Source organism: Anser brachyrhynchus, assembly GCF_964034855.1.
Source record: "Anser brachyrhynchus genome assembly, chromosome: 13".
Lineage (NCBI taxonomy): Eukaryota > Metazoa > Chordata > Aves > Anseriformes > Anatidae > Anser > Anser brachyrhynchus.
Window position 1 is genome coordinate 18662188 of NC_137708.1, and position 25657 is coordinate 18687844.

At 37.2% G+C, this 25657-nt stretch overlaps 2 protein-coding genes across 13 annotated transcripts in view; one reads left to right on the forward strand and one right to left on the reverse strand.

Annotated features, from left to right (window-relative positions):
* Positions 1–10285, forward strand: part of AMMECR1 (AMMECR nuclear protein 1) — a 107057-nt gene extending 96772 nt beyond the window's left edge. For 3 of the 6 annotated variants that reach the window (XR_013939026.1, XR_013939028.1, XR_013939029.1), the window contains 3 exons: positions 811–1015; positions 2580–2676; positions 5810–5849. Coding sequence is in view for 2 of the 6 variants with exons in the window: in XM_080554454.1 (XP_080410580.1) it covers positions 811–901; positions 2580–2676; positions 5810–5924 (303 nt within the window). In the remaining 4 variants the exon portion in view is untranslated. Of the gene's footprint in view, positions 1–810; positions 1016–2579; positions 2677–5809 lie in introns of those variants that run through there. The other 3 variants (XM_080554454.1, XM_080554466.1, XR_013939027.1) reach the window with 2 other exon arrangements.
* The window catches only part of TMEM164 (transmembrane protein 164), a 120217-nt gene that overhangs the window by 59012 nt on the left and 35548 nt on the right, over positions 1–25657 (reverse strand). For 4 of the 7 annotated variants that reach the window (XM_080554497.1, XM_080554496.1, XM_080554495.1 and 1 more), the window contains exon 6: positions 11965–12005. In XM_080554497.1, the coding sequence (XP_080410623.1) occupies positions 11965–12005 (41 nt within the window). Of the gene's footprint in view, positions 1–11964; positions 12006–12986; positions 18938–19326; positions 19428–25657 lie in introns of those variants that run through there. The other 3 variants (XM_080554493.1, XM_080554498.1, XM_080554492.1) reach the window with 1 other exon arrangement.

The following is a 25657-nucleotide window of genomic DNA, read 5'->3' on the forward strand; positions in this document are numbered from 1 at the left end:
CAACATCTTAGTTATGTGGGCATGAAAATTAAAATACCAGTTTACTAGTGTTTTGAGTTTACATGCAGAACTCCAAAGCAACATATTTGTTATTGTACCTTGAAAACTGAGGTTCTTAATGCACTGGAAAAAGTACCTAGCCTTTTTTTTTTTTTTTTTGACAGCTCATATATAAAATACTTTTAACACCTTGAGATTAGGTATTTTGGTTCCTACACTGGCATTTTGTCATATTAGAGTACTTAGTAGCATGGAAATGGGAGTTTGAAGCTGAATGCTCTGGAATACCTCCTTTTCCTCTCCAAAGTTAAGCAGAAACTTTGAGAGCTTCAGGTTCAAGTTGGTAGTGACAAATATTTCACTGTTCAGTTGTTACTTCAAACAAAATGAAGGCTCTTAATTGAAGCACCGCTAGACTTGCCAGCTGTCTGATTGCCCGCAGATTATATCTTGCGGTCTCAAGTGTCTCGAGCCAGGTGTTTTTATAAGCGACAACATTGCCAACAGTGTCAGAGGGAGACAGTAAACCCAGTTACAGAACTGCCTTACTTAGCATCTCAGCTGGCTTACCTTCAGACCAGAAATGAAGCTCCATGGTGGAGCTGAGGAGCATATTTTTGCTGCTACTGACTTACAAGGCTGTCAGCCGAACACACCTTTCAGAGATTAGATTTTGCTTCAGTACCATCTTTTGAAATTCTCTGCAAAATGCTATTAACCATTGAAAGGTTCACATTTTGACCTTTATCATGTTAGAAATCTCTTGTATTTTTTTTTTAATGTACTAATAAAACTGCCAATTTCTTGCAGGTGGGTGTACATGGCATTAGAATAGAATTCATCAATGAAAAAGGATCAAAACGCACCGCCACCTACTTACCGGAGGTTGCAAAGGAGCAAGGTCATTGTTGCACTTTATTTCATATGATCTGGTGAAGAATTTAAACATACATATAAATCTAAAATGCAATATTTGACCTTGCACTGATGTCAGATGATGGAGCAATATTTAATTGTAAGAAAAGACTCTTATATAAAATGCCAATTACATGTCTGTATCAATCCCCTTATAGGGATTCAGTAAACTGTAGCTGTTTTTTAAGCAAGTCATAACCACGGTGAAGCTATAGGAAAACAAAATATGGAGAGGAACCACAGTGCTGTGCTGTCAACGAACTTTACAGTTGTCAAAAGTTACAAATTTTCATATAATTGTTATGCTACAATATTAGACATGCACAAACTCTGTTAAGTTACAGGATGTCTGGTCAATGATCTTAACAGCTGATTTTTTCCCAGAGGTGAAGTTTTTTTCAGTTAGGTACTTTCTTGTAGTATTTAATTCGTTTTATAAACAGCGACTTCTGGTATTTTGGATGGATGGATGGATGGGAATTACTTTCATACTGAAAGTCCAAAATAATGTGTCCCTTTTAATAGAGGGATAGACTAAAGTTTGTGAATTAATATATATGTATATATACTGTAGATTTTGTTGAATAGCAGTCTGTTGGTCTAAGCAACTAACTCTGACTACCACTAACATTATTCTCTTTCAGGCTTGACAGTGTGTCTCAGTGTTTAAATTCTGCATTGCCACTTTTTTTGTTTTTCCTTTTTATATTTGATTTGGTGAGCAAAGGAATAGGATGAATTCTTAATTAACAATCATCATTAATAGATAATTCTGTTTCCAAATGATCACTTAAAAGTTCAGATGCTTTCCAAGGCAATTGTTCTCCTTTTGTAATCTAAGATTGGCCAGTTCAAGAAGTGTTTTTTTTTTTTTTTTTTTTTAAGACCTTTGGTGATCACCTACACAAGTTTGTTTTGTTTTAAATTCAGGAATTAGGAGGAGGTGTTTACATTTCTAAGTACTTATAGTAGGCCATGAACTTCCCTTTTTTGTTGTTGTTTTAAATATTCAGTGTGACTAATCTTTTGGAAATAACACGTCTTAACAGCTGTCTTGGAAATATTAAGCTTTTAAAAATCAATATATAGGAGTTTTGAATAACATGAAGGCTTTTTGAGAACAATAATGAATCTGGATTTTTATTCCATCATTGTTTTTTAATTAACCAGCCACCTATATAGTAGTTCTGAAATTACAAATATCACTAAGCTTTACAGTGACATTTGTGGAGAAGAATAATGTCTTTCCACTTGTTCAGCTAATAAATCTTTTGAGTTTTATAGAAATTTAGTTTTTCCATACCATCGTAGCCATTTATGATGTGTAAACTGATTGTGATTAATGATCATGCCTGAATGTTTCAGAAAAGTATAATTTTGTCTGTTAACCCAAGTCTAGGACACAGTGGGTCTGCTTTTAAAATATTTCAACGATGAGATAAAAACGCGTTGTTTGTAAAGCAAGCCTTATGCCTAAAGAAATCCTGTGCAGTACATTTCCTTCAACTGTTTTCTTAGGCAGGGAAGAATTTTCTATGTTTTGTATGCAACTTCAGAAGAGCACTTGTATTATCAATAACACTACATACTGTGCAGTATTTTTTGCATCATCTATTCTTACTGCTGTAATTCTCACTAATTTTTACTGCTGTAAAATTCAACAGGATGGGACCACATTCAAACGATAGATTCCTTATTGAGGAAAGGAGGCTACAAAGCTCCAATTACTAATGAATTCAGGAAAACCATAAAGCTAACCAGGTATGCATCATGGAATACGACAGATAAGTCCTGTTTTGGTACTGCTGTGATGTGTTCGTTCCTGATATGTGGTTGTTTCAGATGTTAATAGTAAGCTTTCCCTTATTTATTAACAATTTCTTTTCACAATAGCAGCACGGAATCTAGAGATATTTGTGCCTTGCATTAAATGTAACAGGGATTACTGGCATTAAGCAAGAAAGAAAAGACAGTTGTTAAATAGTATGTTACATATTTATCAGGGCATCTGCGTATTTTGATTCTTAACTCTGAAAAGTCTTTGCAGTGTATTAGCTCTATGTTTTTACAGTTTGTTCGTTAGCTGTAATGGATCTCAAGGGGCTTTTATTAACGAGGATTACTTGCCATTGTCAATTTGTATTGGAGCACTTGGAACACTCAGTCTGTCGCTGTGAAGGTGTGGAGACCCTGTTCAATTCTTAAAGCAAGCACTGGCTCCTGTGGAGTATAGGCTTCTTCCTTATCTCAGCAGGCTAGGTGTCCAAGCTAGCTAGCTGATAATGGCGGTCAGTGTACTAGTTTGACTGCATCAGGGTATCGTCAGGAGTAAAGCTATGAATCTAATACTTTATTTCATACTCTGTCACTCCTACACATTAGTGTACTTGTTGTAATGCTCATTTAATAAAATGTGTTCAGAAGGGCTTGGTAGCAGGTCCAAACCAAAATACTTTAGAATTAGTAGTAGATATTCTGCCCATAAAATTGCAGTTACGTGGTGGAAGAGTAAATGTTGATAGAAGGCCTCTAAAACGTCATATTTTTATAACTGTGCAGTATAAAATGACTGCTGAGCTCTAGCTATTTATTCCATGCTTGGAGAACAAAGATCTTTATAAATGTCTTGTTATAAGGAGGTATTGACTGTTAACCCTTTATGTTCCTTTTTTTTCTTTGGGGATAATGAACATACTATTAATACAGATAATAAATTTGCTAGTTGGAATCCTTTGTCCAAAATTGTTATCCTTTCTACCTTTTATCAATTTTTAGGGATTCATAGGGTTACAGGATTAGTTTTTTTTAATGTTGTATATATTACCTTTGTTTCTGTGTACGTATTTCTCTGGGAATTCTTTCCTTCTTAGTGCAACTAGACATGAGCTAGACTTGGCTTCCTGGGCAATAATTAAAACACAATCCTTTCATTTCAGACATTTGAAAATACTTGGAATCTCATGATCATTTATGTGCTTGTAGAGGACAAAGAGCTGAGATTTGTGTTTTTTTCAGCTCTCGCATTTGTCATCTCTATCTACAAGGCTTGCTATTACTTAGCTGCAGTGAATGTTTAGCCCAGATAGAAGGCAGAGCATTTCTTAGAAAAATAACGTTTTTTTTATTAGAGGAATCCCTCCTTCATTCAGTGGTCTTTTGGATGAAGAAGAAAGACTTTGTGTCCCATTGATTATTCAGAATTCTGCTTTCTTGGAGGAACCTGATTACTGTGGAATTGCTGTTACTAAGGCAAACAAGCTATTCTGAGAGTTAAATTAGGGAGGAAGGACTTACAGAATACAGCTAAATTTCCAAATGCAGAACCCCAATTTCCTTTTCATTTATTTTACCAGTACACCTCATTATCTTTTCTAAAAGAATACGTGGTGATAACTGAGGGCAAGAGTAATTGCTAGAATTCTGAAATGAGACTTTCTGTACACCTCAATAAATGAGGAATATATTCTTCCAAGACACCAAACTTCTATATAGCCTGTATTTTCTTCCAGCTCTATGATTTTGTTGGAAGCAGTGGTATATGAGAACAAAACACAGTATGCAGTTTAGTGTATTTAGGTTCACAGCATCCAAAACAGTAGCAAAATCACTGGCCTTATGAGTGGAATAAACAAATTTTAACGTTCAGAGTAAAATTCTTTTTTTTTGTTTAACTCTAATTCTACAAAGGCTGCCTTTGGCTTATTTTAACCCACTTAGAAACAGCTTCATTAATTGCCAAGTTTATGGTTTAGTTTCATAGTGGCAGAAGATTTCATTCACAGATGAGCTTACTCATTGGGGGCAGTGAGTGCTGTGTGCCATTCACATGAATTCAGGAGGTGCTGCAGCTAATCTCTTAGCCAGGACCAGTGACCACTTGTTAAATCAGTACATCATTAACCAACACTGTTTTATCACGTAAATATGGGCTATTTGGTGCTCTGAAATGTGCACTGAAGCAAAAAGCTGCAAGCGTAAGGTGTTTTGCTCTGGCAAAGGGGCAACAGAAACGAATGTGTTTGCTGCCTCGGTTGCTGCAGTTGATAACTCAACAGTAGTTTAAATTTTTGTGTTGGGTTGTGAGTGCAAGTGGTTGAGGCATGTGTTGTGCTTTTTCAGACCTAAAAGGGGAAAGAACAACCAGAGCAACTCCAGAAGAGAAATGTCATAAACAGGGGAGGTGGCAATATTTTAGACCACTGTAGCTGGATTCACCAACTCTCATCTGTAAGATCTCTTATGCAAGGTCTTTCTAAGTGAAATTTGTGGCAATGTGCAATAGTGTTATTTTTATGTAGATTTCACAGTTTTACAGATAAGTATAAATGTGGCAAGATGTTCCTTGTCAAACAATACTGATGCAAATGTATCTGAAGTATTTTTTGTCAGGGCCTGGATTCTGCTTTCCGCTATATATAGTCTAAAAAGGATATAACTGCATTTAATGTAGCTGGGATTATTTTAAGAGCAGAATTTGGTAGACGATTGATACTGATTTTTTTAAAAACAGCCCCAAAATCTGTAACGCTTGTTTACAGTGTTTATCTCCTAGGCTTTATGTAGAGAGTTGGCTGATGATACGGGACACTCCCAGTAAATCCTCACAAGTTTAAATTCCCTCTATCATGAATAAAGTAGTAGGCAACATTTTTTAATAGTTCTATATGTTTTTGAAATATTTTTCATAAGCGCTTACTTGTCATAAGATTCAAGAATAACCCTGAAAACCACAGTAGTTCTCTCCATGCCCTTGTGCAACTGAAGTTAGTATTATTCCTAAGATCAGACTACAGAGCTGTTCTCATCATTAAACGTACAATTAGTGCCATATTTTTAGTGCTACTCCTAGCTTCCCGGTAAAAGTTCTTGCATTTGCCTCTTTGCTCTTTTCTAGGTACCGTAGTGAGAAGATGACAATGAGCTACACAGAGTACCTTGCCCATCGTCAGCATCATCACTTCCAAAATGGCATTGGGCACCCCCTTCCACCATACAACCATTATTCCTGACACTGAGCCGCATGACCAGTCACTGGACCTCTCTGCAGACCTCTTCCCAGGAGACCCTGCCCCTTCTTGGTCTAGCTATCTCTATTACTGTACCATTTTATGATGATAGTTTCCGTTGCCATTTTGAGGCTTCTCCTTGGTGCGTTAAGCTCATCATGGCAACGGGAGGAAAAACTGCGTTATTACAAAGATCCCATACTTTTTTATTATTGAGTCACTGCAGATTTTTTTGCAGCATATATAGCCCTTGGGTTTTTTATGAAATTTTAAATTTCTACTTCATTAACATTGAATTATATCAATCAAGGCTTTCTGTGACTGTGGATGGAAGGAAGAGTTTAAGGATTACAGTTAGGGATTCTTTGCTCAGAAAAAAGGCATTCATGGCTTTTTCATTAATAGCTCTGACAGGGAATGAAACATATCAGATTCAGGTGTTATATTAGACAATGAATTGCATTTTTATAACCTTCTTAATAATATTCTGTGTACAGTATCTCACCCTGGCGGTAAAGATTTCATGTAGCTATCTATATACGTGACCTTCAGATCCAGCACATACAGCCAGAATTTGAAGGCTGATATCCAAAATGCTTTTTTGGATGTTATGAAGCAATGAAATGTACAATAAGAAGTGAAGTTCATATAGCAGCATTTTCAGAATCAAGTGGTCTAACTGATAGGACATGACATAATCCAGTAGGATACTAGATACATTTATCTCCTATTCTGCGCTGGAAACTGAGGGCAGTCCAGCCCTGCCAAGCCTGGTCATAGTAATGCATTTGTGATGAGATGATGCCTTTCTGATGATCTCAAATTAGGAGTCACATTTGTTTTTAAAAGCAGATTGGTGAGTAGCAGATGTCATATTAGGAAGAAAATTGATTTAGATTTTAGTGCCTTTGACTATGACATTACTATATACTTGCATATACAATTCATAGAAAAAATATAGCAAATGCGCCAGACATTGTAGCAAACTATATTGAGTTCTCCGCTGCTCTGTCGTTGGGGTTTCTGGGATTATTTTGTTTTAAAGTGAGGTATTTTTCTTTTTCTTTTCTTTAGCTTATTCTAGAAAAGAAAAATCCCTGTTTTGTTCTTGCTTGTGCTTTTGAACTTGCTGAGTTTTATCAAGTCATGAATAGTTAGGTAAAGTTAACTTGTTTAAAAAAAAAAAAAGTGTTTTGAAAGAGCACAGGACAAGTATGCCATAATTTTTACATGTTCTCGTCTATTACAGGAATAGTACTTGAGAGCTCTAAGTACTGTGTAATAATTCTGATACTTCTCCACGAGGTAAAGAAAGAAAACTGATTAGAACTTTTAACAACTGTAAAAATAGGATTATTAAGAGGTACGTGTGGTATAGTTGCAAGCCCAGTATATGCTAGGAGCTACCTCCTTGCTTATGTGCCTGCAGAACTCCCACTAATACCTGTTGTAGGTCAGCGCATGTTTTAGGGGACAACACATCCCCTCTATTATAGAAAAGACCTTCCTGATATGGGTGAGTAAACTACGGTAAGCAGAAATTCCAATTATTTTGAATAATGAATGTTTGTAAAATATATATATAATTCAAATAGATGAATTAAGATTGAGTTAATTTAAAAAAAAAAAAAGTCTGACCAATTACAAATGTTTCAAAAAACAGATATGGATAAATTATGCTCATCCCTTATGTAAGGTTAGCTCTGCCACTTAATTTATATGGAGGTTCTCATAGAAAGTCTTTTGTATTCCTTCATCCACAGCATCTGATGTCCAAATATTTACATTTTCAGTTGTGATGCCTTAATTTATAAGCAGAAGGCCTGAAATTTCAGGAGCCAAGAGGTGCCAGGCAGACGCTGCAGAAATTAATAGATGTTTATACAGAAGCTATTTTGGATGATACTGTTGTCTTGTTTCTACTTGGGGAGCAGTTTTAAATGGATTTGTCTTCAAGTGGAAATTGTGAACAAGTGGCTACCTGATAAAGTTTTTTGTTTTGTTTTGTTTTTTCCTTGCCCTTATAGGGAAACTGAGCACAAACTGAATCATTCTGCTGCAAAAAAAAAAAAAAGTCATCCAACCCCATCTTTATCTGTCATCTCGTTACAGCATGCTCATGCTTCTGTATGAGCTCATTGTTAGAAGTTTTTTAAAAAGATCTATTATATATAAAAATATATATGTATTGAAAGGTGCTAATCAACCTCAAGCAGGTCACGTGACTGGTCATGCGGATCTAAAATCATATCAGATTTTTTAAAAAATCTTCGATATATGCAGATGTTATACAGAATTTCTTACCAGTGTAATAATGATATACTGATGAATAAACAATCCTGCAGGTTTTTAAGGACAAGGTCAGCAATACTTCCCACCATGGCTTGGGGGGGAAAAGGATAGTTTTGTCTCCTTTTTGTATACAGCATAATGCACAATGCATTTTTGTCTATATCTTAGTAGCTGTTGCTTAAAAATATAGTTAAAAGGGTGTTATACAAACTGTAAAGGTGTGCTTTTGAAATGAGTTAATGCCAGACCCTTCTGGACCAGAGTTTTGTATCACTAATTAAAAAAACTGTTACAAAGTCTGTGGTCAATCAGATTGTATGGTATTTTGTAGAAGAGATTGGAATAATCAGTTTATCTACAGTGTTTCTAGGGCACCTACCTCCTCAGCATGCAAGTGCTGAAAATGCTATGGATTGTTTCTGTGTAATTGTGGGTTTATTTGTACAAAATGTGCAGTTCACTGTGACATGCACTGGGACAGAACAGGTCTGTTTGCTTAAAGCTAATCAACAATTGCTTTCACAAGTGTCATTCCCTCATAGTTATGTTTATTACCCTTTTAGATATATTGCTGGATTTAGATACAGATCTTTTTTTTATTGTTATTTTATTTGGGGTACTTTATAAAAGTTAAGGTACAACCAAGCAGTTAATTTCACTGTTTTTAAGTTGGAATGCTAATTTTTGATAAGCACTAATCCATTTGCCTTATTCCATTAAAAATATTTTATTTTTTAATTCTTTTGCTTAATGTTCCTAAAAACCCTCTTCTATAAACTAAAAAGTTAAAAAAAAAAAAAAACAACAAACAAAAAACTGGACTTGACATGAAACTATTGCTTAGTCGTGCCTCAAGTGGCCTTCCTTCTGTCTAGACTGCCGTAGCACTGACTTTTCACCATCTCAACCCCAAATGTTGGTCACAGCAGGAGGAGGGCACATGAGAGTTCTGACCTCAGATACACTATGAAATCAAAACAGTCAAATCCATTTTTGCACACCCTGGCGTTTGTATATGGACCTCTTTACTTGTCTTCAAATGTGCGGGTTTTTAAAATTGTTGTCTGGAGTAGGTTACATCTCTTGTGTGTGTTAGATCGAACCAAAGAAGCCTCCAGCCATGCCCAAATGCTGCTCCTAAAGCCTGCCTTCCAGTCCTTACAAAATCCCTGCAGGATTAAATGTGTTAACTTTTTTATTTTTGTACAGTTTCTAACTGATTTTTGCTAGTGATGTTAATTGAATTAAGTTTATTTGGGGAGTCTGAGTATCTCCTCCATTTAAATAAACTGGTGACCTTCCTTTTATGTTTAAAAAAAAAAAAAAAAGAAAAAAGAAAAAAAAAAAAGAAAAAACGGAAACCCAAAGTGTGCCTCTCAGATTTAAAGGGTTTCTGGTTACATTTATTCTTAAGACCAGCAATGATTCTTTATATACAAAGATATGTTTTCCTCGTTTTTTATTACTGTTAAATAAAAAATAAAAAACTAAAAACCTCTTTCTTTGCTCTGGACCCAGTAATTGCGCTGGTACATAAACGCACTGAGAAAACAAACTTTTGTTTGAAACTTTTGTAACAACTTATGACTGTTTTTGTATATCAAAGTTGATTCTTTTCAAAATATTTGGATCTAGTTTCTAAGTTATTTTAGCGTTTTATATGTTACAAAAAAAAATTTAACTGTTCACCAGCATCTTGAGTTATCTAATGCAGTGGTGACACACAATGGGCTTAGGGCTACCTGGAGTAGCTTACAAAGCCTCTCTCTTTTCCTTCCTTTCTTAGTAACTTGATTGATTACAATTATATCAGATTACCTGAACCCCCTTCCGTTATAACTAGATCCTCCTTCCTTCCACATTTAATTGCTATTAGTGTGAAGAAACTGTTGAAATGGGCATTTTAATATAAGTATGGCTTAAAAAGATAAAATGAGGAAAAAGCAAAAAAAATTATATATATAGAAGGTTATCTGTGGGTCTGTGAGATATGGCTGTGGAAAGATATTGTAGTAGTTTTAACACTATTGTTATTACCTTTTAAATCATTTACCCAATAAAATAAGGAAAAAGAATCACCATTTCTTTTTATGTTTCTCTGCTTAATTGTGCGACTTTGTCACTTTGTTTTTCTTTTTTTATTTACGCATTCGCAGGTAGTGTTAATTTTAAAGGCTAATGCCGTGTTAGGAATATTTTCCTGTGATTAATTCTGGCTTTTCGTTTTGCCTGCTGTAGGAACTGGTTGGGCAGGTGCAGCTTGCAGTCATAATTCAGAAGTGAGTTACTGAGCACTCCAAATTATATCTGCGTTTCAGGTCCAGTTTTGCACTTTTTACATCAAATTTTAAATACGGAATTTCGTCCAGTAAATACGGAATTATGTTATTCTCTGAGAGGTGGAATTGGTTTCAAATTCTTTAAACAAAACTTGGTTGCAAAACCAGTTACACTGGTGTAACCAATACATTGCCTGCACTAGTAAAGGAACATGAGTCAACGGATTAATGCAGCAAAATGTGTATTAAAGAGTATCTTGCTCTCACGTGAAATAATTTCAGTATTTTCTTCACATTACTCTTACAGGTGTGATTTGAAAGAATATCTAGGCTAGCTTTGTCATAAGGGATTTCTTTATCTTGCATGACATAAGTAGTTAATGTATAGACTGCCACGTTTTACGGAAAAAAAATATAGTGCAGGGTTTGCACTGATTTTTGCAGGGGTCCTGTGAAATATGAAAGATCAAGTAAGAAGTCCTGTTCCATTCCCCACAAAGTAGGGCTACTTTTAAAACTTTGGTTTGGTTGGTTGGTTTGGTTTTGTTGGGTTTTCATTTGTTTGTTTGTTTTATATATATATATATATATATATATATATATATATATATATATATATATATTGGTTATTTTGGTTGGTTGTTTTTAACTTAAGCTGATCCAGTGAAAACAGCATGCCTGAACCCTTGGTTCACCAACAGTCTTAACCGTGAGCACCAGTTTTCGGTGCCCCTGGAGTACCTCTGACATGGTAGCAGAGCTTTCTGGGGTGTGTGTCAGTGGCTGAGGAAAGCTTGGCAGATGTCGACGTTGGTGTAGATACCCATAATATCAAGGGGATGTTTTATTTACTAAGGGAAAGGAGTGTGTTCCTGTGAAGCAACAGACCAACACTCCAGCTGATGGCAAAACGCAGGATGACCAGATGACAGGCATGTAAAAATGACATGGAAAACTGTTCCCTGAGCCAAGTGCCTAGTGTACTGAGACACATTTTACTGAGTTTAAGGGAGTATGTTTTCCTCTGCAGGACAACTCCTGAGACAAAGCAAGAAATTTCTAGTGTTGCCCTGGAATTCAGATCTGAATTTGGAAATCTTTTTGTTTGCCTTTGGCTTATTCAATTGTAATAGGTTACCCAAAAAAAAGTCATCTTTAGCTGTTGTTGACTGATGCTTAAAGATTTTATTTTTAGAAGATAAAAATTAACTCTAACAGGAAAAAGCTTGAGTAAATAGTGGTTTTAGTATTTTACAGACTTTGTATCATTAAATTGACCTGAAACTCACAGTTCATTGAGATGTCCAGCTAGTTAACTTTCCTACCAAAAGTTTCCTTCAGCCAGCTATGTAGCTAACACAGTACAAAAAACAAATTAGCAAAATAGTGCTGAGTATTAGGGATGTTTCAGAAGTGGTGATTTGCTTATTCTTACGTATATGTTGATATTAAACAATGAAAAGCTGACTTACAATTAGAGTTGTTGAGTGCTGTAGAGGATAATTAGCAGTGCCTGAAAAGGAAATTGCTTAGTTAGTTCATTTCAGGTTTTCATAATGTACTTTACACTAAATTTCTACTTAAGCTGCTTTAAAGACTTATGTGTAAGGACTTACCAGTCTTTCAAGAGAATTTAAGCTGGGGAATTGGTTCTGTTCTCCAACTAGGTGAAAACTTAAAACATCTAAAATACATATATAGTAAACTCAAGCATATCCAGTATTCTCTTTCTTTCAGGAAATTTACATAATGATGTAACTGGTTGTCTGAGACTCTACTGGGTCACAATATTTATTGCATGGTACTTAAAAGTCCTTTTTATTATGGCCAGAAACATTTCAGGAGTGCATTAATGATGGAACAACTTTTCCATTGCTTATGGTGTGAGACTGGCTAGAATGCTACTGTAATTAATGTACTTAAAATTTTGAGCTGAAAACTTTTGTACTTGTTCTATATTCCTCTCCTGAAGTGACTTAGAACAGAACAGGAAATTAAAAAAGACTCTACCACAGTTGTGGAAAGAAAATTGAAAGAAAAGTAGAAGACATCATAATACTGTTTCCAGAGCTTTTTTCTTTTCTTTCTTTTTTTTTTTAAACCTATGGGACATGGACAGAGAACGTATGAATAGCAACTAAAGGATTTATGTCCTGCAGTGAGGTCTACCAGTAAACTCAGGCTTGGCTTGTGTTGATTGCTAGACTAACAGGCACAGGTCATACTCAGATGTTTAAAAGAAACCCTGGTAATCATTGTTCTCACTTAAAGGAACTGCTACCTGCAAGGTAAGCTACCTCTAGCAGTACAGACTGCTTAAAACAGGAGAGTCTGTATTCTTATCTGATTTGATGCATCTCTCTATGACTAACTGCTAATATTACAAACAGAAGTGGAACATCAACTTCAGTTTTCTTACTTAGTTTCAGAAAATAATGAGCAAGACAGACTCAGTGCCTAGCATGATTACAATGATGACAAAACTGTACAGTACCGTTAAAATGCATTTATTTGTTTTAATTCAAAGGTTTAACAACTATTTGCCCAGTGAGCTGGACTTAGGGTACAACAACACAAAAGATCAGACCAAAATACAAAAACAAGTTCACAAATTACCCCTTATTTGTAAATGTTACCTCATTACCAAGTTTTAGCACATTAAAAAGTTTACAAAATTTATAACACTCTTACAAATTATTCAGAACTAACAGCATATGTGGAAGTTGAACCTCTCCACATCCATCCTTGCCCTTGCCATTCCATTCTGTGCCTGGGTAACAGCACACTTGAACTAGAGGGTTCGGTAAGAGGAACTGCAAGTTTCCAAAGACTGCTTTGTGCATCAGTCCAGTACCTGAGCAATTCCAGCTCCCTGGCACAGTTTGGTTGGCAAGAGTGGTGTGGGTACGCTTACCGTTCTGCCTGCTGCATCCTCTGCAGCATTGAGATAATGACTCAGTAAATGCAGGAATAATTTAAAAAAAAAAGTACAAAATTGACCCTGCAGAAAAATAACATCATTTTAAAAACAGCTTGGCTTTACTAAATTACTAAAAGCTGCAATATAGATATACAACAATAGCATCTTGAGTATGAGGTCACAAAAATGAACAGATTTGTTATGTATCTTGTCACTGTAAAAATGAAAACATTAACATTGACCTGTCTGCCTGTAGAAGCCTTCCAGCTACTAACAGAAGGGCTGACATATGCCCACCTTTTTTTTTTTTTTCTTTTTTCCTTTTTAGAGCTTTTAATTCCTAAGAATCCACCGCTAATGAACCAACTTCAGGTGACAAGTGATAGGATGCAAAAAGGAAAGGGTCTCATGTTGCACCAGAGGAGGTTTAGATTGGACATGAGAAAGAATTTCTTCACGAAGAGGGTGGTCGAGCATTGGACTGGGCTGCCCAGGAATGTGGTGGAGTCCCCATCCCTGGAGGTATTCAGGAGACGTGTAGACATGGCGCTAAGGGACATGGTTTAGTGGTAGGACTCCGTAAGTCAAGCTGATGGTTGGACTTGACAATCTTCAAGGTCTCTTGCAGCCCAAATCGTTCTATGACTTGCAACAGCAAGAAAAATAACACAATCTATGGTCGCCATTAGGTATAAATGCATAGGAAACACATGCCTGTAGTTTAGACGCAAGAATTAGGATCTAAGAGTAAAATACAGTACTTGAACAGTTGCAAGTAGCCATTTCTGAAAGGAAAATACAGGTAGGCTTTACAAATTATTATCAAATATACAGAAATATCAAAACCCTGATTCTGGCCAGAGACAGAGGGATAGATCTACCATGAGGTACTGTATAAAATAAAGGTATGCAAATGAACTGACGTTTTATGTCTCCCAGCTTCAGCAATGTAGCTATGCTTTAAGCACAAGGGCTTGAAAAATGCTGCTTGTAATTAAAGCCCACAAGAAGCTGAACCAAACCCCAAGTATGGGTGTTGTGGTCACAGACAGGGGTTTTAATTAATTTTTAAGTATGATCAAGAGCTGGTAGTTTTCACCCTTCAAAAAGAAACAAGATGCAAATTCTTCTTTGGTGCTTAAAGAGAAGGAAGTTAAACAAAATAGATATAGCTCAAATACTGCCTACAGTGTCTGAATCCTTAAAAAAAAAAAAAGATGCTGCATATGTCCTGGACAGCTAAAGCCTTGGCACAATCATTGACACAGTAATCTCAGTATTCACAGGCTATCACCTGAAGTTATGGTTGATGCAGAATTTGTAGTTGCTCGTTTTTGTGCTTTGAAGTGCTGCATAAACAATCCAATCCATAAACAATTTTGCTGTAGTTACTAGTGCTTCATTGATGTCTATACCTGGAAGTAAGTTTGACTATCCTTTCTGCCAGTGAGTGGCAGTCTATTCTCATTGCTCCTCATTTCTTTTGTTTGGAGTGTCTGTGTACTAAAAATTGGAATAGAAGGCTCTGTTCAGACAGCTGAACACATAACTTAGATGAAATCTAGATGGAAGCACTACACAAGATTTTTTTCTGGTATTGTACATGACTCGCTCATGGACAGCAAATCAAGCCATTTCAGGGTGAGTTTTTATAACCAAGCTTAAGCACTTCTAAAATACAGGCCCCTACTGAAAGGAACAGTCTGTCGGGCTATATGGCCAGCCTCTGGCTGTGCACCATATGTGCCCCTAATATCTTCGTAACTGTGAGCACTGAGATAAAAGATTCAGGAACATCTGACTAGGGAGGGCCAGGACTACCCTTTCGATCACACATTGCACTGCTCCAGTGTAAAACCTCATAGTTTTACTCTTTAATTTCCAGCATAAAAGCAAGCAAAGAAATCACCGGTACAGCATAACTACCCACAAAATAAACCGCTAAGGGAAAAGAAAATCTGCCAGGGAAGAAAACAGATATTCCTACATGGAGGTTAAATATTCTGCTTTCCTGTTCAAACTAATATCCTACATACTGAACAAGCTCTGTAAGATGCATCTTCCAAACAGCTACCCGAGACAGCTGGGGAGTAAGGGATATGAAGTTCATTCCTTTTCTGCCCTGTTCTTCCCCATACATGAAGCTCACGTCTCAGCTGTGCTGACATAGCTTGCTGGGGAACCATCCCATAAACCAAACTGAAATACCACATTTAAAAATAACCTTCAGGAAGGGGCAGGGGGAACAATAACTTGGCCAACTTCATCAACAGAAGACATCAAGCAAAGAAGTCAACACAGCTTACCGTCACAAAGAGGTTCTGACTGCTGCCCTCCCTCATGATCCCAGTGGCACCACTCTTCTGACACTCAGAACAGCCTTACTGAGTGTAGTAGTTTTGCTCTCTACTTCTTTGCTGAATTACCACATTCAATTAGCCATTTAGCAAAAACAACAGTTCAGATACCAAAACCTGCACAGGTGAGGTGTGGAAAGGGAATACGAGTTTTCCTTTGGCTGTGATGAACTGTTCTGTTAGCTGTTGTGACGTTGTGCCCAGAATGGCTAGTGTGGCTCAAAACAACTGGACCAGTGTAACAGAGAAGACTGGGAGTCCCAGCACAAGACAGAAACCAAATTGTCCTAGGGACTTTCCCATAGTGGTGGCTGTATTTGAAGTCACCATTCCTGCTCTTCAATTTTAAGTCAGTCAGAAGGGCTTTGCATTCCAAGAAAAGAGCCTGCACTGAGACACCTGAGCTTACGTAAATGCTTCTGTAGTCTTAATTGACCAGAGGCAGTCACTGGTGAGAAAGAGGAGCTGTTTTATACCTGGTTAGAATGAATGCCCTGAAGCATATGACTGCAGAAGATAGGAAATGCTGGCTTTTTTTTTTTTGGGGGGGGGGGGGGGGGGGGGGGGCGGGAAGGCATTACACTCATGTAACTTTTTTTTTCCTAGTAGCTTGAATATTATATTCTGAAGAAAAAATAAACAGGAAAGATTCTTCAAAAATAGTGATTCAAATTAAGTAAATTATAACGCTAGTGTTTGCAAAATTTGGCAAAATCATCCTACTGTTACACCAAACATTCTTTCTAAAGCAGACTAGATCCAACCCAAGGCATTTTGCCAAATTAGTAATAAACAAACCAAGATACAGTTGACAGTAACTGTGGGGAGGGCAGAAACACTACATTTAGCTGTTCATAGGAGATGAAGTATATTAATAGAGAGCATGCTTTAACATCCAGCAGTGCCCATCTTAGCATCTCCCAGCAACATCCTGTATTTCATCAACTGCAGATGCAATACTGACTCTCTTGAAGTACTTCAGCAGCTAATTAAGTGGTCTTCCACAGATGGGTTCAAGCCTTCAGTACCAATGCATTTTTTCTTTAGGCCCCACTCCACAACTACTTAGGCAACATATGCCCAGCTTTACTGAGGCAGTAGTGGGATACTCAGCGAAGTTCAGTACCTACTTAGACATTTGCAGGATCAACAATTGCCAGTGAACTCTCTGAGCTGGTACTTCTTAGTATCAGGTGCTTAGTCTTCTCAACCTACACACTGAGTAAGAGCACAAGGAGTAGTGTAGTCTATAACTGGGACTAGCTATCCATGCTTGACAGATAGTTTAGATTGCTCTCGTGTTCTCAAGTTGTGATAGTACAGGGTATTTAGTTTATAGGCATGGAAGAAAGCCAGAAGCAAGTTCGTAAATTCAAATGTAGAACAAAGTACTTCTAATTGAGATCTACTTTTTTTTTTTTTTTAAATAAAACCATGTGGGGTGAAAAATATTTGGAGAAGCCATTTGTTCCCTCTCCAATGAAAACTTATCTTACAAGAAAAAAAAAAAAGTCAACCACTTATCATTCTTACTTTTCTTCTTGAGGTATAAATGACTGTACCTTCACATCAGAGTATGTATTCGGGTGATCCATCCAGAGGAGGTACAATGGTTTTGTTTTTAATCTTACAAGTCACAGCTACAACAACGCAATGCAAATAATCTATAAATGGCAAAAAACTTTTGTACAACAAAATCCCTGCAGCCCTGAAATGCTGCACATGCTGCACAACAATAGGCTTGCAATTAGCTATCTGGAGGAACACAGCAAAGCCCTCCCAGCTTCCTGCCCAACAGTTTTTCCCCTTAGCCAGTTTACTATTTATAATTCTGTCTACCTACATCCTGTTCTACTCCAAAACACAGGTTGACAAGAAAATTTAGTCATACTAGTAAACTGGAACACAGCTTTTTCAGTCCTGTGCTAACTTGACATTCCTTTTTGTACCTATATTTTAAAAAGTGTACAGAACATATTAGAGTCATAGAGAAAGAAAATAGTTTCATTTTGTTTCTTCATTAATCACTCTATTAAGAATCAGGGTAGAGCACAGAGGAGGAATGTTTCAAGATACTGCAAGTAAAAAAAAATAAAACTCTGTTTACATTGGACTCTGTATTCCCACTCTCTCTCCAGTCTAAATTAAGTGCCAAAAAACATTTTGTTTAAAGGCAGGTCAGAACAGTGGATGAAATATCTATTGTAGCTTATGTGTAACATGGGCTTTTGAAATTATTTCAATGTGTTCTTCCACTTATTCAAAAAGCATCTCCAAAGCATCAAGATCTGATGGGACCTCAGCAGACAGATACTTACCCTCAGCAGCTTAAGAAACAAAGTAGTCGGCTAAAAAAAACCATGATTTTTGAAAGAGTTATTGTTCCCCAATATTTTCAACCAGCTTAATGAAAATACAGTAGAACCTCACTGTTTTGCACCTATGACTGGGAGATCACGTGTACATCATTCCACTGTGACCATTTTGCAACATTTAAGTGCTAAGAGTTAAGCCAGGATAATGCACTTCAAGCTGTGTTCTGTTCACATCAGTGGAGAGTTGTAATTCAGCTTTCCTTCCTATTCTGTGATTATAACTGTACTAATGTTTAGTGGAAAAGTCGTCAAAATGAGGTAGCACTGCCACTCTCTTTGCTGGAATGTGGACAGATCCTGGCCTAATTTTAAAGGGTGGATTAGCAAGATGATTCTACTGTAATCTACACAAAATATATAAAACACGAACCTTTTCCAGAATAAGGCCACTAATTTTGCCATTGGCAAGAGGCAGTGAGAAACAGCAGTTAAAAGAAGAACCCTCAATTGATAACAGAGGTGTTTTTGAGGCAATAAACTGTGGGGAGAAATATAAACGCACTGTCTTCTCATCCCTCCTCTTTGTTTTCCAGTATGAATATAGGTGTCTCTGCTTCCTGTATGTACTACTCCATGGGGAGAAATTTCAGTCTATTTTCTTAGCTGGGAGTCTAAGCAAGTCCACGCTACATTTAAAGATGGGGACAGCACTGTAAAACAGTAGGATTACAAGCTTCCCATGAGTCATAGTCATGACTGTCTGATGTCCAGATGCCCAGATTCGATACCAGCGCCCATAAAAAGGATCTGAGATGGCTGGGCATAACATGTTGTTCAAATTCACTTCTGTAACCTAGGGAAAGGGACAACAGATTTATAAATTAACAATATTTTGTGTTGCATTGATTCAGACACTGAAAATGGTAATTTACCGTAATGATCAAAATTGCTTAGATGACAATCCTTTGTTCAACACAAGCAGTGCAGCTTTCATAAGGAAAGCAGATCTGAATTCAGCTTTGCATTTAATAGATGGATTTGTGCAGGTACATAGTTGATTTATGAGAGGCTTTGCCAACACTTGTGAGATACGAGATACAAGTGTCCATTAGAACATGCAATTAAAAATCCTTACACAAGTCTTACCCGTGCCTATCTATCTGGACACTTGGAAAAACTAGTCAGTGTTTCTACTCTCAATGTACTTGCAAGCTATCCATTTATTAACCCATGTTTACTTACCAAACCCAGAATCTGCAAGATGCTAAAATGATATACAAACATAAACCCAGTAGATAAAAGAGCCCACCAGAAATTGGAGAGTGGTTCTGGAGTGTAGATACCTTGAAAAGAAAGGAATACATTAGTATTCAGTTAGTATTCAGCTGAATTGCTGTGTCCATCAAACACTCATGAATAATCCTCTCTTTTCTCCTCTGTGGATGCTAGGGCATCTGGCTTTAGCTGATAACTTACTGAATAACATTATAATAATTAATATTTGAGAGCCTTATTTCTTACCTGGAGCATCCTGATCCTTTTTTTCCCTCCTTCTGGTCCAGCATTAAAACATACATTGTATTACCTCATTAAAGCCTGCCAATTTTGCCTTCTACCACAGAAATAACATACTCTAAAATACAGTAATGGTATACAAGGAAGTTTTCAAAAATCACGTTATTCATACTTAAACACCTGTTTCTTATGGGGGCTATGACTTAAGCATGCCCAGAACTAACGCAGGGAGCAGCAGTTAATGTGCAGTGCTGTATTACAGCACAGACAAACTGCCATTTCCTATTTTATAGTTGTTCAACAACTATTAAAAAATAACTTGTGCCAATAATGTGTAGGAACAGAAAAGCTGCATAAAGTAGTCAAGCCATTAATGACAGACTGCTTTTAAGTGAAAACTGCTGTGCAGATATTTTCAGATCTACCCTACAAACACTTTTATAACCAGGTATCACAGATACTGTAAAATACTTTTCCCCATCAAATGAAGTAGCAAATACCACATTTTTCCTGGGCTCATGCTTCTCTCTACTCCTAAAATGAGATTTTGTCAATTTAGTGATAAAACAACAACATCTCACATGATCTAAAATGGACCAAAGAAGTCAGATCTAATGAAAGTATCCTTAGATACCAGACAATTTTTGGAATTAAATAGTCCAACATTGCATGTTGATAACAAAAACAGTGTACAGAGTTGTCAGGCACTTATTAGCTGACACGAAAACTTCAGTTTAAGACTGGGAAAATACTATTTTCTGTAAGACTTTAATAACCTAGGGATGCAAAAGAAAGATATGCATACTGTCATACCACTCAACTGCTACAAAAAGTTGTGTTTCAGACAATTAGAACAATACACCATTTTTATCTGCCTTTGCACACTCTGACCCATTAGATGTTATTAAACATTGGAACGTATATCCAGTACTCAAAGGATGGCTTACAGCACAGGGTGCAATATTCATATTAGCCTTTGCTAGCTTGCACATTCAGTAATTACCAGGAAAATTTAACAGATTTCAGCTGTACAACACTACTGGGAACTCAAATTTAACTACACATACGTAGCTAGCTATGACAGTATTCACCAGACTAAAGCTGGTACGAATGTGCCTATGTATACTATTTTACATAGATAAAGGCAAATAACTGCTGTTATCTGCTTTACCACACCACCGTATAGGGGTGCATGCTGTCTCAGTTTTATAATCCCTTGAGGATTGCTTTCTCAATCCCCGCTGTGCTTTTAAAATTCTTCTCTGCAGTTTTCTTCCACAGTTTATACACATGGTGCCAATCTAGATTGATTTTGCAGCAGCTACTTGTAGCAATACAATTTAAGTAGAATTTTCTCGAAGTTAGAATATTCTTACCAAAATTACCTATACTTTATGTTCTAAAACCGTATGTGTATTCATTGTCCACTCGATGTAACATAGCTTCTCTGTTGCTAGTCGACAGAGTGAGGAGTTGATAGTATGCTTGACTGACAGCAGCACATATGACCCCATATATCACTCACTGTGACTTCAACGAGCAGTAGTATCAGTGTAATTACCCAAAATACAGCTGCACGCTGTGTTTTAGTAAGCAAACTGTTACTAGGTGCTACCAAGACAAACAGGAGCAGGGAAGCTACTTTGAAAGCATAAGGCAGCTTATAAGATTTCTTATCAAGTGGGTGAGTGAAGGTCAGAGGCAGTGTCTGAACTATAAGCAAAATCCCAAGGTACAAGACTACATGAATAACCTTAAGTGGAGTCCTCCTGCAGTTAAAGGCAGAAAACTCACACCAGTCTACTTCTTAGAGCACGCTTGCTACATATGTCAGAAGTGCTGGTATCCTATTTAGAAACCAGTACAGGAGGCTTCACTTAAATAGCAAAGAAATTCATTTTACTCCCCTGCCTGAAAACACCAGTAGGATGGCAGGTACGTGATACTACCTTGCAAATAGTTTTTCATTGTAGACAGCAAGAGAAGAAGCAATTAGCCTTGGTGTTGCAGTTTAGGAGACCATAGCTCTATTTTTGGCTGTGCCACCAATTTTGAGTGACCTGCTCAAGCTATAAGGAAGCTCTTCATACTACCTTCCCAGCTGCAGGATAAAGAAAACATACTTTGACTTGCAAAGCTTTTTGTGTTGCTTATGCAGACTTATGGGCGTGTTTGGCCTAGATGCAAAACACAAAAAATTTAAATAAGGCATAGAAGAAGAATAGTTCAGTTGGAAGCAGCCTACATAGATCATCAAGTCCAACTGCCTGATCACTTCAGGACTAAACAAAAGTTAAAGCATATTTACTGAGGGCATCATCCAGGTGCCTCTTGAACATGGACAGACATGGGGCATCTAAAACAGCTCCCAGAAACTGGCAGAGTGGTGCTATATCATATTCAGTTTCACATGAACTTGACTAGTTGGCAGCTGCTTATGTTATATCAGAAGTGTCTGTAAAGCCTGAGAACAGATCCTAAAGACGTAAACACTCAGAAAAACTATAATAGACCTTGATATTGGGAACGATTTGGGAGACCTACAGTGCAGGCAGTGTATAAACACTGAAATAGACAAGTGAACCCAACTATGAAACAGGATTGGTGGGAGAATACAGTCATTGAAAGACCCAACTATTAGTAATTACTTTTAAGTATTATTTATTAATTAATTATTATATAATATATTATATTAATATAATTAATATAATATATTAATTATATATAAATTAATTATTTAAGTATTATTTTATTATTAAATTAAGTATTTACTTTTAAGTAAAATTGCATGTGATGACAAAATGGATCAGTGGCATAGTTTGGCTTTGAAACCCAGCTTCTTGTGTCCAGCTCCAATCTAGTGAGGGAATCACGTTTCAGAAGTCACTTAGGAGAGATGTTCAGGTTCCTACAGCTGCCAGTTTCACACTGCTACATCCTCTCTTTGTTCCAAGACTTACAAGAAGAAAAACACTGTGACATCTCACCCACTACAGACCCTCAATCTTGCTATATAAGAGAAAATTTCCTCCTTGCTAGACTTCGCAATCCTGAGAACAATAGTGTGATTTTCAGCAGAATCTTTATCTGGACATCAAGGGACAAAAAGGAAACAATGACCTCCACAGAAAAGCATTTCAGAGAGCTTTGGATTCCCAAGTGTATTTGGGGGAACTAATTTTAAATTCATACCTGGGATATTTTCTGTACATTTGTCACTGAGTAAATAATCACTATAGATTTTAGTACTGTACCATCCTGCTATTCAACACATGCCTGCTTAACAGAGCAGCGTGATCTATTTTCTGTAGTACACAGTCTGCTAACAGAAACATACAAACAGGAAAATTAAGGTCCAGCTGAGTGGTTGTGTGAATGGCCTGTGTTGTCTTTGGCAAAAACTATTTGCTGCTTACACGAGAAATCAATTTCAATATGTGGCAGTGAGTTTCACTATCTCTTTATCCACAAAGGATCACAGGCAGTTCTTACATGTTAAGCACTTTCAGAAATTTAATCCAGCTGCCAGTCTCGCACTAATCTCATTCTCAGAAACGCTCATGCCCCAGACAGTTGAGACTGTTCCAAATCAGGGTCATCCAAGTAGGCTGTATGTTTGTTCTTGTGTTGAAATAGCATGGCAGTGGATCTTTCAGTTTAGATTAAACTTCATTATTTCAGTAGCACTGATAGGAAGGACTTCATATAGGTTGAGGGCCTTGGGATTCTTCATCTGCTTCTGCAGCAAGCAGTTGTGTGACCTTGAACAAGCTACGCAGTTAATTTTGCCATTTATAAAATGGAAGTGTGGCTTGAATAATCTAAAGATCAACACAGACACTCAATTTATTTTATACTGGTTTCCATCTTTCCCTGCAAAGTCCTGTGTTAGTTCCAGTGTTATTAATGTCTAGTGTCTTAGGAATTACTGACATTTATTTAAAGTTATCAAATAATAGGATCTTAAAAATTTGAACGCAATTTACTAGAAAGGAAAACAGAATGCAGTACAAAGTTATTCCTCTTTGAATCGGAGAATTAGAACCTAAATACAGTATATATTTTTTTAAATTTGATAGAGTTTAAAAATAATCCCTCTTTCCTAATTAATGTCTTGCTTTATTTGCCACTATATTTGATAGAGATTTTTCAGTTTTCCAGCCCCGAACATTCTCCTTTAGTAGTCTCCCAACTACAGCTACACATACTTGATCCAAACTCAGAGCAACTGTTGCAATTCCTTCATTTTTCAAGCTTGTAAAAAGGTGACAGCAAACTTAATTCCATTTTATTTCCCTTTATCAAGGGGTTAATTTCAATAGTGTATTTTGACCTATTGAGCTAGCCTAGAGACCAAACTTCCTTTCCAGGGGGAGAACAGAAAAACTGTTCTCAAGAGGATGAGCTAGTTATCACCTGAAATCTGCTATTTCCTCTACAGTTGTTCTGAATTTATGGGCAGATTTCAAAATACAACCTTATGCCAGGAGATTGTTATTTCCCAACTGTCAGCTACTCTTGTCAAAATCACCTTGGACAGGGAATCTTGTATTACCTGCTCCTGTCAGGAGCGACTTTTGATACTCCATAAAGAAGGCTCTTCCTTTTTCTTCACATAGTTAGTCATTCTTCCACGTACTGGTAAAAAAAACTTGCTCAACTTCTCAGTCTCTTGCATGCAGAGGGAAGTCTTTAACAGACCTTGGGCCCAGTCAGAACGCCACACAAACATCCTTATTTAGTTCAAGTGTTTCACAATAGGAACTGCCCAGTGCATGAAGCTCAGTGGGTCATGTGACAGAGACATCGTCTCCTCCTCTTCCTCTCCGGCTCTCTTAAATCTTCAGACAAGATCAGCCTGAAACGCTCAAGCTGCAGAAGAGCCTGCAGCCGGAGAAGCAGCACAGCACACAGCTCCAGCTGCCAAGCAGTGCCACAGCTGCCCTGCTGCTCCAAGTGCCAGCTCCCAGCACTGCTGGGCAGTGGACCAGTCGCTTACATCTAACACGTGGGATCTGGGAGGCAGAGAAAAGCTGGAATAGCAACATGGAAGCTGTCAGCAGGAGAGCAGGAACATAATCAGATGACAGTGAATCTTACACAGTGCACAAGAGTCAACAGCTCTCTAAGTAGTTAAGAGTTTCAGTGGAAGAAATGAAACCCTTATTATAAAGTATTTCACTGAGAGGGAGATAAACGAGGTTTGTAACTATCTAACTATATTCAAATATATGGTCAATTCTTCCTTGATTGCTAAGGTATATAATTCCCAGCAGCCAAAGAAAAAGCAAAAGTTTAATTCCCCAATTGCTTGAATTCTACTTCCCTAGTTTACAGCTACAGGAAAAACGATCCTTCCATCTGTACTTGCTATCTGTGTTCTACATCTCATAACTGAGACCAGCTTCTCGTTAGGTAAAAACCACTGCCCTGCCCTTAAGGAAGCTGGCTAGCCAGAGCAGCTTCTGTCTGTCTTCCGAAGGGTGATGGTGGCGTGCTTTGTTGCAGGGGGAGGTTCGTCAACTTCTATGGACAGTGCTAGAGAGATTAATCTGTTCTGATGCCACCTTTGAAGACAATTAGATCAAAAAAGAAAAAGGCTTCGTGACCTGAGCCAGAGAGATGGTTTCTTTACTGCTCGTGACAATACAAAACTTGCCTTATAAGCTGAATATTCTCACTCTGCTCCCAGCAAACAACTTACCTACTTAAGTATTGAGGATCAGTATGTCTGTCCCTCTGTGCACAGCTCTCAAAAGGAGATGGGGCCAGCCTACATGACTGTCCAGAGTTTGCTCCAAAAGGTGGTGGTGTTTTTTTTTCCCTTGCCTAAAATACAACCAAATTAATTTACTCTCTCCACAGAGTGGATGACCTGCGTTTGAACTGTGAATTTTGAGAATTTGCCCGGCCGTTTTAACGGAGTGGATGCTAGTGACCATCTCCCCCTGCAGGCTGAAGTGTCAAATCATGTTATAATTAAGTGACACCAACATAAAGGCCTCTAATTAACCACACTAGATCTTCAGATTCATACATCAGATTGCTCCTTAAAGTG